The following is a 17,768-nucleotide window of genomic DNA, read 5'->3' on the forward strand; positions in this document are numbered from 1 at the left end:
TAGATTTACCAATAGGTAGTATAAATAAAGTAATATGACAAAACTGAAACCAAGGTAGAGAGCTATTCTAGTTAGTGGATTTCTTTGTGCTGGATATCTAAACCCTTGAACACAGCCTCTACATTATATATTTTGTTTTTCCTATTTCAGTTAAAATTACCATGGAAAACATTTTTTAAAAGGGTATTTTGAATGTGAAGTGTTATTTATTTCAATTTTTTCCTACTTTTTAGTTTGCAGCAGTCCCACAGCAAGAGAAAGATGTTGTTCTTCATGTCTAAAAATGTTACCATTGGTTTTATTTAGTTGATTAGTCGTTTTTGATTCTTCATGACCAAGCTTGGGGTTTTCTTGGCAAAGATACTAGAATAGTTTGCCATTTCCCTCTCTAGGTCATTTTACAGATGAGGAAACTGAGGCATACAGGGTGAAGTGACTTACCTAGGGTCACAGAGTTAGCTTTGAACTCAGGTCCTTCTGACTCTACGCCTGGTACTCTATCACCTCATCTGACTGACCTTAAAATGTTAATATTGATATACTAATGGGAAGCCCTATGCATTGACTTGTTTTTCCATTTATACTATTGGATATTTTTAGACTGACCATCCTATACTTTTGACTTGTCTGTGACCAAAGACCACATTGGCAAGGTGACTGAACTGGGTGAGGGGACAATGGATGTGGAATGATAAAAATAACTCATTATTTTATATGCTGCTTTACAGTAAAAAACAAACCCCAACCTTTCCCATACCTTCTCAATCCTTTTGACAGCTCTATTCAGTGATCAGAGAAGATATTTTGTCTAGTGACAAATGAGGAAACAGATTCCTAGAACATCTATGATTTACTCAAGGTCACACAGAAAGAACTGATAGGACTAATACTATATTCTAACCCCTAGACTAAAGTTATTTCCATTAAGTTAAGTGGGTCACATAAGAATTTAATCAATCAACAGGCATTTTTATTAAGCTCTTATTATGTAACAAACTGTGCTACACCTTGAAGTTACATCAAAAGGCCAAAAGAGTTCCTGTCTTTGAGGTACTCACATTCTAATGCAATGAAATGAAAATAATTATAAATTAATGAGATATCTTTGGTGAAATGTAAATTAATCATGGAATGAAAATATGGAGAATTTCCATGAACTTGACAATTATTTAATCCCTGGAACTTATTCAACCACAGATACAAAGAGGAAGGTATAAGAGCCAATTTTTATAAAAAATATCTCTTGAGGCATTTTTTTTCTCTATTTCTTTAGAATGAGAAAATTTAGTTCAAGATGTGGAGCAGTGGATAGAGTTCTGGTTTCTGAGTCAGGAAGACCTGAATTAGCTCTCTGACCTCAGGGCAAATGATCTAAATTCTCAGCCTCAGTTTCCTCATCCAAGATATGAGAATGATAATAGTATTTATAGGGGTTATTTTGAGGATCAAATACAATAATATATCTAAAATATTTTTGCAAAACTTAGTTTTACAAAAATGCTACTGCTACAATAACAGCAAAACAACTACTATTACTAGTAGCTGCTGCTGAAGCTGTTTCTCCTCTTCCTACTCCTCCTAATTATTGAATGGGGCATGCCATCCTTTGGTTGGCATATCATGTCCAGTAGTAGGACCTGTTTCATTCTACCTATAGCACCCAGTAAATAGTATTCAAATAGGTAAAAAATTTGTGATTTCATCAATTTTGGAAATTCTTGTTGTAGATGCACTACCCCTGCCAACAGAGCATTGGACTCAGACTAGTAGATAAAATTTTAAGCTGTTTATTTCTAAGACTATGGAAAGAACATTGACTTTTCATTGTACCACTACTTACTGAAAAACTTTTCTATGTATGCTAATTTACTTTTTGACAGTAAGTTCCTTGAGGACATAGATCCTTTTTGCTTTTGCATTTGTATATCTAATAGTTAGCATAGTGCTTTGGCATAATGTAAGCTCAACAATTTTTTTTTATTTCATTCATTGATTAATTCTTAAAACTTTTGACTAGTAAAAATATGAGAGAGAGACAATGGTCTTGTTCTTCTTCACCTCAGAGAATAGAAATAGGAGCAGTAAGAAGTTTGATGTAAGGAGAGTTGCCATATCACTTACAGCCATCTCCATGGTGAAATGGATGGGTTCCCCAATTACTGGAGATCTTCCAACATAGGCTCAATGACCATGTGGTCATTATCTTGTAGATAGTATAGAAGTTACTTTTTTTTATTTTTCCAGGTGGGACCTGGACTAGATGGCATCTGAGGTCCCTTCTAATGCTAAGATTATGTGACTAACTACATGATTTAATTCCTGAAAGTCTCCTAAAGTGTTTCTAGGCTTTCTGAGCCATCCATCCTGCCTCTTAGTCATTTTCTGTCTTCATTTACTTAACATGACATACAAATCTTGTATATTGACCATGATTCCACCTATGGAATGTAATCCAAAGGAGATGGACTTTTAAAATCCAGTTATGTGGTTTTAAGTGGAGACTTGATGTCTCAGAGAAAAATCTTAGGCTGAGTTCCAGGAGACCTCAGTTCAGGATTTGACTCAATCCCTCATTTGTTTTGTGATCTTGAGTTGTCATTCCTTTTCAGTTTTATTATTATTATTTTTTTTGATGTGTAAAATAAGAATTATAATCCCCATGCTCTCTTATGTTGGGAGGGCAAATCCAATTAAACAGTTCAGCTCAAGGACAACCAAAGAGTGATGAGGAACTGATTTTTATCTCCTGAATAAAATAATGCTTTATAAATTCAGAAAAGTGAGTCGAGTATTTTAAATTCTGATTGTTAACAAAAAAGTAAAATTTTGATCCCTGGTCCTATGCTAAATTTGAATCTAGCTATATATTGAACCAGAGATATATTCATAACATAACATTAGGTAACAATAATGGTAATTACGCTATACATAAATTTATGTAATATATAAATTATGTAATCCAAAGGCTTGTACTCTGATTATATATATATATATATATATATATATATATATATACACATATATATGTACAAAATATATATATGAAATCTGATTCCACAAAAACCTTGTAGGACAAATGATATTGCAGATGAAAAAGCTGAGTCCACAAAAGTTTAAGTGACTTACCCAGGTCACACATCAGATCTTTGTGTCTGAGTTAGAATTTGAACTCAGGTCTTTCTGACTCTAAGGTTTGCAGAGTATTTCTCCTGCAACACCCCTATGGAAATGTTAGCAACTCTTTTTATTGAGGCTAGAGGAAAAATCAACTTAGCTATGGATACATAGCTAGAATTTAAATATTTTGATTCCAAATATAGTCTTTTGTACATTGCACTGTTACATCAAATATGCATATATACAAATGAACCAGTATGAACAATATAATTCTGGTTTCCCTTGGCTTTAAATATAAAACTCTGATATCCTCTCCTCAACCTTTGCAGAGCTGAGAGGTGATACTGCAGATATTTTCAGACTTTTCTGATGAATCAACTAGTTTCACTGACATTTTCTCATCTTTTTCTTCTTTGAAAATATTGTTATATGACAAGGTTATCTGGGAAGGGAATGGAAGGTACACTGGGGAAAATTTTAGCTATGTTAACTTAAGAAAATCAATAAATAAAGGACTTTTATAAAAGCAAAAAGACATCGGGTCCTCTTTAATGATTGGATATACTTATCCTAACTTATTCTTTTTTTCTTTTTAGGTCCCTCAAAGGATAGAAGAGTCCGCCAATGCTTCAGAAGACAGCAATGAAGGCATCCCAGGAGTGTGGGGTTCTTGGGGTCCTTGGTCGGCTTGCTCAAGAACATGCAGTGGTGGTGTGATGGAGCAGACACGACCTTGTCTACCTAGCACTTACCGCATGAGAGGTTACCATAGGCCTGGAGTTCCATTCCCAGCATCAGAAAGGGTTCTTTCCTACCATTGGGCACACTTCCGTGAAGATTCAGGAAGTCCATACTCCAGCCATGTAATTTCTGCCATCCGCAACTCTGTGCCCCTACATAGAAATCAGGATCAGAGAGCAGGACTGCAGTCCACTGCCACTTTTGGTGACCGTAATGATAGCCATCTAAACCAAGGGATCTTGAGGGGAAGCCGGCATTCTCACTCTCGAGGAAGGGAACCAAAATCAGAAAGAAGGTACTGTACCTGCAGCCTCTATTTCCTATACTAATTGTCTTCTGCTAATATGTTAGTAATTAATATTTTTATAATATGATGCTAATAACTAATATCTCTTTGTGTAAAAGATTTTTTTGTTGTTCGAGACCAGTATTTTCATTGATGAGAAAATTCCCTTTAACAATGCAAATTATCAAGTATCCTGCAATTATATAGAAAATGGCACTTTAGTTCAGCTTTGAAGGAAATTACAGACTCTTAAAATCAAATACAAAGAGGGAGGGTATTGCAGGAATGGGGGAGGGAGGAGTTATCATCCATTTTGTTCAAAGGCATAAGCATGGGAGATAGAATGTTATCTGTGAGGGATAACAAATCAAACAATTTGTCTGGACCAAAAAGTGCCTTTAAGGGAGTGTTGCAATGGAAATTAAGGTAAACTGAACCACAAAGTTCTGAGCATATTCAATTTATTGGTATCTGTTAGCTTTACCAATAAATCAAACATGCTTGAACTTTATCCTTCAGTTTACCTTAATTTCAATTATGACCAGAGTAATGTATAATAGAAAAGTAGTCTGGTGCCAGATCATAAAGGATTTTAAATTCCAAACAGAATAATTTCTATTTGATCCTAGAAGTATTAGTGAACCAAGCGAACTTCAAAAGCAGAAGAATAACATGATCATACCAAAATTTAGGAATGTTGCAGTGGCAGCTGTGTGGTATATGGATTAAAAAGGTGAAGATTAGAGAAAGAGAGACCATTCAGGAGGCAATTGAAGGTCCAGGTGAGAGGTGATGAGAGCCTGAAATAGTGTAGGGATCTTCTAAGTGAAAGAAGTAGATAAATGTAAGCAATAAGACACCATCATCTCTCCCTCTCCCTCTCCCTCCCCCTCCCCCTCCCCCTCCCCCTCTCCCTCTCCCTCCCCCTCCCCCTCCCCCTCCCCCTCCCCCTCCCCCTCCCCCTCTCCCTCTCCCTCTCCCTCTCCCTCTCCCTCCCCCTCCCCCTCCCCTCTCCCTCTCCCTCTCCCTCTCCCTCTCCCTCTCCCTCTCCCTCTCCCTCTCCCTCTCCCTCTCCCTCTCCCTCTCTCCCTCTCCCTCTCCCTCTCCCTCTCCCTCTCCCTCTCCCTCTCCCTCTCCCTCTCCCTCTCCCTCTCCCTCTCCCTCTCCCTCTCCCTCTCCCTCTCCCTCTCCCTCTCCCTCTCCCTCTCCCTCTCCCTCTCCCTCTCCCTCTCCCTCTCCCTCTCCCTCTCCCTCTCCCTCTCCCTCTCCCTCTCCCTCTCCCTCTCCCTCTCCCTCTCCCTCTCCCTCTCCCTCTCCCTCTCCCTCTCCCTCTCCCTCTCCCTCTCCCTCTCCCTCTGAAATGGATAGCCTTCTTCATCATAAGTCCTTCAGAGTTGTCTTGGGGCATTGCATTAATGAGAAAAGCTAGCTGGTTGATCATCCCATAACGTTGCTATTACTTTGTACATAGTATATTTCACTTTGCATCAGCTCAGTTACTCTCTTTTTTGTTTTTTCAGAGAGCATCCTGTTTGTCATTTTTTATAACAGAATAACATTCCATCATAATCATAAACCACAATTTGTTCAGTCATTCTCCAACTGATGGGCATCCCCTCAATTTCTTACTACCAGAAAAGAACTGCCACAGATAACCTTATACATATAGATTCTTTCCCTTTTTGTTTTTCATCTCTTTTGGAATACAGAGCTAGTAGTGGCATTGCTAGATCAAAGGGCATACATAGTTTTATTGACCTTTGGACATAAATCCAAATTGCACTACAAAATGACTGGATTAATTCATAACTCCACCAATGGTGCATTTATGTCTCATTTTCCCTACATCGCCTTCAACATTTGTCATTTTCCTTTTCTGTCCTGATGATAATTATGCTGTTTGTCCTTCATTCTTAAAGAAGACCATGACATCAGGGAAGTGATGCCATGACAAGCACATGAATTAGATTTGAATGAGGAGGTGCTATGCTAAGTCACCAGTTTTTTTTATCTCCTCCAGAGTTATTGGGGTCTAGTGATCAGATATGAATCAGGATGACTGGATATGACCCTGGATGCCAGACAGAGTTAAATGAATTGCCCAAGGTCATACAGCTAGTAAGAATCAAGTGTCAGCCTGGATTTGAACTCCCAATCCTATCCACTGAGCCCTCTAGCTGACCTTTTCTGTCCTACTAGTCAATCAAACAGATATAGGGTAGTACTTCAGAATTGCTTTAATTTGCATTTCTTCAATCAATAATGAGTTAAAACATTTTTAATAAAGCTCTAAATAGCACTAATATCCTAATCTGATAACTGTTTCATATCATTTGATCATTCATCAATTGGAGAATAGCTCTTATTTTTTATAAATGTGATTCGGTTATCTATTTGTTTGAGAAGTGAGACCTTTATCAGAGAAACCTACTTCAAAAATTTTTTTACAGTTACTATTGTTAATTGTATTCCCTCCTCCAACCTATTCCCCCTCCATTTATTCTGTTCTTCCTTTCCTTTCACCTTGTCCTTCCTCAGAAGTTTTGCTTCTGTCTATCCCCTTCCCCATCTGCCCTATCTTCCATCAGTGGCCCCTCCCCTCCTACACTTCTGTAAAATAAGATGATAATCTCTTTTCTCTAGGTTTTTGTCACACTACCATGCCCTGGTTTTCCTACTACCTATCTAACTGCCCCTCTGTTTTCTTTGCTGCATCTTTATTCAGGTCATCCCAACTAACCATGGGTATCTCACAGAACTATGTCCTTAACCTTTTCTTCTCCCTCTATATTATTTCATTTGAAGATCTCATTACTTCAAGAATTTAATTAGCATGTTTATGTTAATGATTCTCAAATCTATTTATCCAACTCTAATTGTTGCTCTTCAGTCTTATTAACTCCAACTTCCTATTGGATGTCTTCAACTGAATATCCCCTGGGCATCTAGAGGCACAGTAAAGAGAATGCTGGGTTTGGAGTCAGGAAGACCTTAATTCAAATCCAGTGTCAGATATTTTCTAACTGTATGACCCTGGGCAAGTCATGTAACCCTGCAATTTACCTCAGTTTATTCATCTGTAAAATGAGGTTGATAATAGTACCGGGGTTGTTTTGAGTATCAAATGAGATAGTAATTGTTAAGTGCTTAACAATAGTTCCTACTAAATTGTAAATGTTTTGAAATTTAACTATTATTATTATTATTCCCTCCTTCCCAAACTTTCCCCCTCTCCTAACTTTTCTGTTGAGGGCACCTATTCTCCCAGTCTCCCAAACTTACAAGTTATAACAGAATAACATTTGCCTTTGACTGCTAACTCTATCTCTCCCACCCCAGCTCCCACATTCAATTTCTTATCAAGGTTTGTTGATTTTACTTTTGTATTATGTTTCATTTATGCCTCTTTCTTTCCTCTGACACCAACACCACCCTGGTATAAACTTTCAACATCCCTTGTCTGGACTCTTGAAGTAGCCTGTTGGTTGATCTTTGTACTCTCTTCTCCAGTCCATTCTTCACTCAGCTGTCAAAGTGATAATCTTAAAGTGAAGTTCTGACCAGACACCCTTTCTCTAACTCAATTTAGTGGCTTTCTATTATCTCCAGGACTAAATATAAAAATCTTCTGTTAGGTGAGCAATGCCTTTTATAACCTGACCCCACTACTAGTCTGACCCCTGCCCTCAGTTTTTCCAGTTTTCTTATATTCCTTCATGTTTTTTTTCAATCCAGTGACACTGACCTCCTTTGTTTCCTAAGCAAGACACTCTATCTGTTAACTCTAGCCATTTTCATTTTTGGGGTTTTTTTTTTCAAGTCTGTGGGGTTAAGTGGCCTGCCCAAGGTCACAAAGCTAGCTAATTATTAAGTGTCTGAGTTCAAATTTAACTTAGGTCCTCCTGACTCTTGGGCCAGTGCTCTACCACCTAGCTGCCCCAACCCTGGCCATTTTCACTGACCTTCTCCCATGCCTGCTATACTCTCCCTCCTTATCTGTGATCCCTGACTTTCCTGGCTTGCTTCAAGTCCCAGTGAAAAATACCCCCTTCTAAGGAAGGGATCCCCATCAATTTCACTGCCTTCCCATCGTGGAGTGTTTTCAATTTATCTTGTATATAGCTTGTTTCTACATAGTTGTTTCCATATACCCCATTAGACTGTGAACTTCTTGAGAATAGGCATTGTTTATTTTTTGCCTTTCTTTCTTTCTATCCTAAGCATATAGTAGCCTAATAAAAGTTTATTGACTGATCTGGCAACTAATTGGCTATAGAGTGGTGGCAGTGGTGGTATGTTGAGAAAGCATGAATAATTGAGACTGATCCTGAGATTGTAGACCCAAATCACTAGAGTCATGCTAATAATGCCTTTTACAGAAATATGTACATTAAGAAGAGGGGTGAGTTTGGGAGAAAAATATTAAGTTTTGTTTTGAACAGGCTGAGTTTAACTTGCCTATGGACATCCATTTGGAAATAGTCAGTAGGTACTTGGTGGATCTTTGGAGAGAGTAGGGATGAATATATGGATCTGGGAGTCATCTGTATAGACATAATTGAATCCATGGGAACTGATGAGCTCACTAAGAAAGAGAGTGTAGAGAGAGATTACACATGATTAGTGGTTAGTACTGTATCTCCTCAGTGAAGAGTGCGCCAAGTTATTATTATTCCCAAATGGTTTGAGCAGACTTCAGGGATATCTTGGATCCTTTACTTGTTCTGTTGGCTGTGAGCCTCAAGATGTAGGATTTTTGAACCTCAGGGTGGGGTAATAAAGGTTGATCTGTTCCTTGGATTTGTAAACTGTGCCTTAATATTTCTCTTTTCATCTTTTGATTTATTCTCATGGCCATTGAAAATGTTACTGCCAAACTGCTCTAGTTTTCTAAATAACTCTGTTCTAAATAATCTTCAAAGTTAGACAAATTCTTCTCTTGTTGGGGCTTGAAAAAAAGTTTCTAGGGCAGCAGATCTATTTCTTTCCCTTCCCTCTTAAATCCCAAGAGTAGTCCCTAGGTGAATGTCTGGTATTAGCCATCCCTCTTCAAAAAACATGTTAAACATCTTTTATGTCTGTGGCATTGAGATACAGTAGGTAGAGAGCTGGTTTAGCAGGGAAGTCCTACTATTGAAACACATTGCTTGTGTGACTTTGGGCAAATCATTTAACTTTACAATGCCTCAGATCATTTTTAATACTATAATTTGTATAGAAGTCCTTAATGTCCATGGACAGAGGCAATTCCTCATCTAGTAATCCTTACTCTAAGAATAATAGGTCTGATAAAAGAAGTGCCCAGGAAGTATGAGAAAGCCAATTTGAACCAGTCACTAAGGTTCTTTTTACTGAGGGAACCTCAGTACAGGGAATTCTTTTTCAAGGAAGGGTTGACTCTAGATAGACAATCAAGTCCTTTCTAAGACTGCAATTCTGTAATTATGTGATTCACTGAAGAGTTCTGCTATAATTTCCTTCTGCTAATTATCATTAGCATTGGGAAATTTCTGTATTTTTGATATATAGGTTAGATCTTTTTTCCAGATTAGAGTTGGGGAATTTGTAAGTATTTAGGAGTACTTAATAATAATTTAAGAGCATCAAGGTAGTGAAGTAGATAGAGTACCTGGAGTCAGCAAGTCCTGAGTGGCATTGGAATAGGAATTATACTTCAGTCTATCTGATTGATATATTCAACTCTCAAAGTGATTTTCCTGAACTAAAAACCAAACCAAAACAAGAAACTCCACCAAAAAAGTCTTTCTTTGTTATACAATAGGTTCCAGTAGTCTTCACATTACCTCTAGAATTGAATAGAAAATCCTTTTTTTTGCTTTTAAAAACCTTTTATAATTCAGATATTTCCTAATTTTCCAGTTTTGTTGTATTTTACTTCCCTCGACTTATTCTATAATTTAATAATATAAATTTTCTTGTTATTCCTCATATAAATCTTTCAGTTCTGTGACTTTTCCACTGATATTCTACATTCCTGGAATGTTCTCACTCCTTAATTTATTCTTTGCCTAAATATATATATATATATATATATTATATATTGTATATAATATACAATATATAATATATATATGCACACATTACTTTTTTTGCTTATTGTCCCCCCCAACATTAGAATGTGAACTTTTTTGAGGGTAGGGACTATCTCCCCTACATGCTCCCTTTTTATACCTAAACTTAGTCCAAGAGTGTCCAACATATAGTATTCATTCAATAAATCTTGCTGACTGAATAAAGTAATTTTATATAGAAGAACTGTATAGGGAGGAAACTCTGGACCTCATTTTTTTTTTAGTTTTCTTGTTTTGCAATTTTTTAATTTTCTTTCCAGTAGGTATTTTTTTTTCTTGATTCAGTAATGGGAGTTGTATTTACTGTTTATTATGAAATTACACATTTTTAATCATTCTCTTCCACTTTGACAGCACCAGCTGAAACAATCCAAATATTAGTGTGGGGGCTTATAAAAGTTTCCTTGATTTTCTAGATTCATGAAGCTAGCATTTGCTTGTATTTATCACTCGTTAGGAACATGCAGAACATATGTGACCCTAAAAAGACTATCAGTATGCTCTTTGGATAGTTGACTATTTCATTCCCAGTTTAAGTTAGAAGCTTGGGGTGAATGTTTTTAGATGATCTAACTAAATTTATATTTCAGGAGAATTGGAACTGTTGACATATAATAAAATAAATTCATTAAAACTTAATTTTGGGGTATCTATTAGGAGTTAAGTGCCATGATTAAAAGATATAGTTCATGCTTTTAAGAAGATTAAAATTGATTGGGAAAGAATAAAAAAATTGATTGGGAAGAGATTTTATATACACAGATAAAATACAATTTAAGGCAGTTTGAGATCTTGAGAAGTATAAAGTACTATTCAGAGGAAAGAATAATCACTTTTAACTAGTGATCAGGTAAGGAGGAGATAGAACTTGAACTGAACTTTGTGGGATGAATTGGATTTTGACAGAATGAGTTATTGGGGAAATTACAAGGTTGAAAATTTTGGAACAAATTCTAAATATTATTAGCCCTTAAAATTATTGTGGATTTGTTGTGATTAGCTCCTTCAAGCTAGATAATCTGCTTGGTGTCTAGTACTACATGAGGCATTGTTCATAACAAAAAAGAAATTCAGGACACAGTTTTTACTTTCAAGGAGCTATCAATTCTCCTATGGAAAAGTGAAAAAGACATAAAGCAAAGAAGGCAGCAACATATCTATATTACAGATAAATGCAATAGAAGGGAGAAAGAAGCTTATTATTTTTAAATATCATGGGCAAAGCCTTGTGTAAGTACTTTAAAAATATTCTGATTTGATCCTTACAACAACCTTGAGAGGTAGATATTATTATCCTCATTTTACAGTTGAGGAAACTGAGGTAGATGGAGATTAAATGATTCAAAAAGGTTCACATAGCTAATAAATATCTAAGGTGAGATTTGTACTCAAAGCTTCCTAACTCCAGACTCAGTGTTCTATCTCCTAGCTGTCTTAATAGTTTCAATGCAATTGAAAAATTAAAATTATAATTAATAAAATATAAATAGTATAGCAGAAATGGAATGAGCATTCAAGGCATGAAATCAGTTAGATTACTTGAGGAAGCTTAGTGACATGGTGGATAGACTGAACTTTGAGTCAGAAAGATGGGTTCAAATCATTTTGGGGCACTTACTGTATGATCTGACTTGGCCTCTCAGTTACCTCATCTCTAAAATGGAGATAATAATATCACCTAAGTGAGGATCAAATGAGGTAATGTATGGAAACTTTAGAGTGATACATAATTGCTGACCATCATCATCATCATCATCATCATCATTCTTTTAAGTATACAGAAAGAAAAAAAAAGTGTACAGAAAGGAGGTCAACTGAATGGACTGGGAGTGGAGACCTGTTGGGGGTATGTCAAGTAATTTGGGAAGGTATCATCTGTATGTAATAGGGAGAAATCTAAACCAGTTATAAAGTGACTTAAAAAGTGACTTCCATTTATAATAATGTGGAATGCTATATTGACAATGAGCTTATAATTCTGCTTTTGAGAGTGCACTCATTAGCAGGGCCCAGAGCTTTCTCTGTCTTTTTAAAACGCTAGCAGTGGTCCCATTGGAGTGACCAGAAGATTAGGGTCTTATCCCAGGCTACTTCAGATCCATATTCCAAAGTTATCTTCCTGAAACTTACAGATCTTGAGCAAGAAGAACTCCAACTCTGAATGAGGTAGCATGCTATTGTAAAAGAAGCATTAAATTTGGGGTCAATGGACCTGGGTTTGCATCCTGGGTATGACATTTACCCTTGTATGACCTTGGGAACAAAACATAACCTGTTTAAACTTGCTCCTTATTTGTCAATTGAAAGCTCAGAAATAATGACCTCAAAGGTCCCTTCCAGACTGATTCAGTAGTGTCTCCTTCAAAGGACCAGGTTTGTACTTCCATTTTCCAAAACATTTTTGAAGCCTTCTTTCTTTGGCATCTGTGACACATTGTTTTGAATATATAAAAACACAAAAGAATACCACAAGTCCTTGTGTTTTAAGGGTGGAGTTGGTTTTATTTTTAGAAATAGCCAAATGTCATCTGGAGTCAAGTTGAAGCTGAGTTTGGAGAAAAAAAATAGTTGTATTTAGAGATGAAAAGGAGGAGCTTAGGTTTCATGACTTTGATCTTGGTAAAGTAGGGTGTCTGCTGAGAGTAAAGAAGAGATACTGTATATTTCACTGGTAAGTAATGTTTTTAATACATTTAAAATATATTTTAAAATGAATTTTTATTGATACCAATCAATAAACATTTATTAAAAGTTTATTATATGTTAGGTGCTATGCTAAATGTTAGAGGTACCAAAAGAGACAAAAGACCCACCTTGCCCTCTAGAAGCTTACAATCTAATGGGGATATCATTTGTTTTTATATTTACCTAACTTTACCTCTATATTTCTCCCTCTCTAGTCTCTCAGAGATCTTAAATTATTATAATATAATGTTATTATATTATACTGCATTTATGATAATGTTATAATCTCTTTATAACAAAAAATTTTTAAGAGAAACAGAAAAAAATTTCAGTAAAACCAAACACATTAAAAATATGTAATTACATATTAAATGTTCCAGACTTGTGGACCCCAGCTCTGCAAAGAAGCAGAGAAAGACGTCTTTTCAAAACCTAATCTTTGGGACCAAGCTTGTTCTTTGTAATTTAAGGATTTTCAGTTTTGTTTTTGTGACTGTTGGTTTTTCCATTTATATTGTGTAGTCATTGTAAAGTTATTTTCTGTATACACAATATTTATTGAACCAGAATCCATATGTTACTTCAGTATTCATTTGCCCATATTTACAATCAATCCAAGGTACCTATATTATCCAAAGAGAGCTCATTGACAATCTAGTAACAGCTACCAAATTATAACCATGATGTTTAGGAAGAACTGATCACTTAGTCAGATGATGTCAATATACACTTAATAAGACTTACATTCCAAATAAGAACATGACTTGGAAATTTAATCCTATTTCATTTAAGCAATTGATAAAAACATGTATTAAATTCCTACTATGGTCTAGGCTTAGAACAGTGACAGAAGAATTGGAGTTAGATATGATATGGCCTTTTTTAAACTCAAGATTATAGAGTATACCATCCTCAAAAATTAATATGTATTTCTTCTGTCCCATTAATATAACCAGTTTGTATCAGCCATTTTATAATTTTCAAGATTTTTCATCTATTCACTGTTGCCTTAAATGATAATCCAAGGGGTCTTCTTGCATCACACCAGACAAAGAATTAATGAATTCCAGAGAGTGATATCCAGGCTTCTCCCTTCCTTTTCTGAATTTCTAAATAATCAGTACAATTTGACAGTGGTACTGAGTCCATTCTTTCTTTCTATTTCTAAGTAGAAGAGAATAGAATCTGAATGTCCCAGCAACAGGGAACTGTCTAGGGCACAGGTATACCCAAGTGGCTGAGTGTATGTGGATCCATAACTCCTGATTCTCTTCTCCCTTCAGTTCCATGGGAAGACTTAAGGTGAGCAATATTAATTGGTAATATTATTTTGTTGACACTACTTGGTGACTTAAGGGGAGCAGAGTAGATGACCAGGAGCCACAGGTTCCCATTCAAATTTTCAGACATGATTTTGGAGCCCTACTATTTTTAATTCACTCCATTTCCAGTAGCTTTTATCATTCCAGGCAGTTTTTCCTCTTCTGTTGAAGGTTTCTTAAAATCAGCTCTCAGCAATCATATCTTCCCTTTTTTTCAGTCTGTCTCTGAATTGCTGTCTTTGTCCAATTTCTCTTTATATTCTTTATTTACTTATTCAATTATGTCTTTATTTGTTGATTGTTTATTTTTATTAAAAGTTTTTCTCATTTTTTTTGCTTGTGGAAATAGCATCCAAATTTGGATTTGAAAGATCTAGTTTCCAGTCACTGTTTTTGACTGTTTTGCAGCATACCTTAGTATTGACACAGGAGCAAATGCTGGGCTATAGCCATGTGACCCTGGGCAAGTGACTTAAACCTTCTGAGCTCAAGTTTATTTTAGTTTATTGGGTGATTCAGACAAGAAAATCAAAAAAAGTATGAAGTACCATGTAGATGAAGGATATCTTTTAATTATTATTGTTAATGCTATTTTAAATAATACTTTTTAAAAAAATGATAGTTGGATTTCAGAGCCTATTTTCATGCTGTATCCTCTTAGGCAAAAGTTCATTTAGAGAATCAGTGGATTTGAAACATCTGAAATGGCACCTACTATATGCTTAAAACAAATCATTCTATTTATTTTCTCCCTGGGAAAACAGCATTGGATACATGAGGGGCCATTTGTTTTTTCAACTCCTCCTTTCCTGCCCATTTTCCTGCTGGCTTTTTACATTTCTTCATTAATAATTCTGAAGCAATTTGTTTTTTCTTGCCCTGAGGCCTCCAGAGTAGAGAAGGCCTGTTTATGTCTCTGAAAATGGAAACTTGCCATTAATTAAATGCCACAAAAACTACACACGTACTTCCTGATCCCATGTTGACCCCTGGAGAGTCAGGTTACAGAATGGCAATGACCACATGGCATGGATCCTGGTGTACTGGTGCTATCAGTTACTCTCCTTGGAAACCTTTAAACAAATCTCCTGTATGAACCTTTTCATAGAATAAAAGTTACTTCTGTATTGCAACACAGAGGACAGCCAGTTTCTGTTTGCAAATACCTGTTTTTAGTTTTCTCCTCTTCTTCCTTTCTCCTCTCTTTTCTCCCTTTTTTCTTCTCTCCTCTCTTCTCCGCCTCTTTTTTCTCCTCCACTCCTCTTTCCTTTCTTTTCCTGTTTCATCTTCTCTCTTCCTCTCCTGTCTCATCCTCTTCTCCCCCTCTCCTTTCTCCTTTCCTTCTTTATTCTCTCTTGGTCCTCCTTATTCTTTTCTCCTTTGTTCTCTTCTCCCATTTCTTATCTCTCTTCATCTCTTCTCTTTTTTCCTTCCCTCCCCTTTTTTCTTCTCTCCTCATTTCCCCACTCCTCTCTTCTCCCCCCCTTTTTCCTCTCTTCCCCTTCTTTACTCCTCTTCCCTTAGTTTCTCCTCTTTTTTCCTTCTCCACCTCGTTCTTTTACTCCTAGCTTTTTCCTATCCTCTTTTCTTTCCCCCTCTCCTTCCTTCCTTCCTTCCTTCCTTCCTTCTTTCCTTCCTTCCTTCCTCCCTTCCTTCCTTCCTCCCTCCCTCCCTCCCTCCCTCCCTTCCTTCCAAAAGCTTTACTTCTTCCCCTTCTAAAGCTATAATTCTATTTAATCTCCATTAACTTGACTTGTTTTATATATATATATATATATATATATATATATATATATATATATATATATATAATTACTTACTGATAATAACAAAGTAATGGTATTTTAATGTTCTTTGGTTCCAAATAGGAAACCTTAGATTGCCCTTTTCAGCAAGAGGGGTTCATAGCATAATAGTGTCTGTTGGTGTATGCAGTTCTGCCTGTAGGATAGACGAATTGGAGGTAGATCAAGGCTTGAGTTACTCTGATCTTAGGCAAGTATCCAAGAACCCTTGCTCATTTCTTTTTCCTTTTTTTGGTGTGGCATTTCATTAAGTATCAGAAGTATTTAATTAGTTATCTGAATAGAGATCCCAGTTGCCATGGAAATGTTGCATAGCATGCCCTCCAGACCATTCATAACTCCATGTCATATCTGAAAGCAGGAAACAGTGGGCTATGGAAAGAGGTCAGAATTCATATTTTTTAAATAACAGGGATTTTTAATTTTTGATCTTCTTTTGTGAATTCCCTTTCAAGATTTTATGGCCCTCACTAGTGAAGAAATGGGGAATCATCTACCTTCTTCTGTCTCTGGTAGAGCTGTTATGCCAGCAATCAGAGAGTGAAGTTTTCTCTGTCAAAAACCAGACCTCTGGGTCTTTGCCTTTCTCTTATTCTTCTTTCTTTTCTTTTGGCACCTTTCTCACATCCTCCCTCACTGCTATGCAGTTCCTTCTGGTGATTAACATGCACAACTCAATCGTAAGGCCATGTGAGGGAATCTTGAGGGACAAGCTCTAGAGAGTGCTAATTTAGAAAAAAATTAATTTCATGTTGTACAGTTTGCTTGGCACAAGTTCAAGGTAATGAAAGAATCCCTTCCAGGCGTTCTGTTACCATTTCCATTTTAGTCCAAAGACTTCTTGTGGGCTCTTGGCTCTTGGAACTATGTTTCTACTGGCTCTAGTTGACCCTATTTTCCAATCTTCCGGTCAAGCTATTGCCCCTCCACTTTTGTTCTTTGGAGGCCACATATAGAGACTCACATTTCTGTGGTTTTAGAGATGACAAAGCTCTTTCCTCCTATGAAGTAAGATGGTTTGGGTCAGGACCTGTGATCTCTTTTGTGTAGGGGAATCATGCTGCGGAAACTCCCTTCATTGATGCAATTGGACAACTCAACTGGAATTTAGAATTTAAGAGAGGTGCCTTGAGGCACTGAGAGTTTAGTGACTTTCTTTTTGTTAATTTAATTTTTTTTCATTCAGCAAAAATTTGTTTTCTTCCTTTCAAGCTCCCTTTCCTCTTGTCCCCTTCCTTTGGTGGTGGAGGCAGGAAAAGAAAGCCCTTGAAACAAATGTGCATAATATATAAAAACCATTTCCCACATTAACTGTGTCCAAAGAATATATTTCTTATTCTGTCATCTGAGTCCATCTGAATCCTCCCATTGTTAGAAGATAAGCAGCATGTTTCAAATTTGATCCTCTGGAATCATGGTTGGTCACTGCATTCATCATATTTCTTAAGTTTAAATTACTTTACCACTGTCTTTATTAATATATGTCAATGATAGACATTGAGACCAGGTTTTCTTGACTTGAAAACTGCTTCCAATATCCACTTTGCTTTTTTGTCCCTTGAGGTAAGTAATCTGAAAATTCAGCATTCTTATTCTATAGAAAACAGCAACAACAATAAAACAAACTGATATATTACTCTTTCACACTTAGTAGGTGTTAGATATTGGATTCTAAGCATGGCTATCCCAAGGTTCACTCTCCTGAGTAGTTGAAAGTTCT

General features: G+C 36.3%; 1 protein-coding gene across 5 annotated transcripts in view; it reads left to right on the forward strand.

The window, feature by feature from the left end:
- The window catches only part of LOC141521709 (thrombospondin type-1 domain-containing protein 4-like), a 481,139-nt gene that overhangs the window by 179,274 nt on the left and 284,097 nt on the right, over positions 1 to 17,768 (forward strand). For all 5 annotated transcript variants that reach the window (XM_074234538.1, XM_074234540.1, XM_074234539.1 and 2 more), the window contains exon 4: positions 3,714 to 4,153. In XM_074234538.1, the coding sequence (XP_074090639.1) occupies positions 3,714 to 4,153 (440 nt within the window). The remainder of the gene's footprint in view (positions 1 to 3,713; positions 4,154 to 17,768) is intronic.

Source organism: Macrotis lagotis, chromosome 4 (assembly GCF_037893015.1).
Source record: "Macrotis lagotis isolate mMagLag1 chromosome 4, bilby.v1.9.chrom.fasta, whole genome shotgun sequence".
Classification (NCBI taxonomy): Eukaryota; Metazoa; Chordata; class Mammalia; order Peramelemorphia; family Peramelidae; genus Macrotis; species Macrotis lagotis.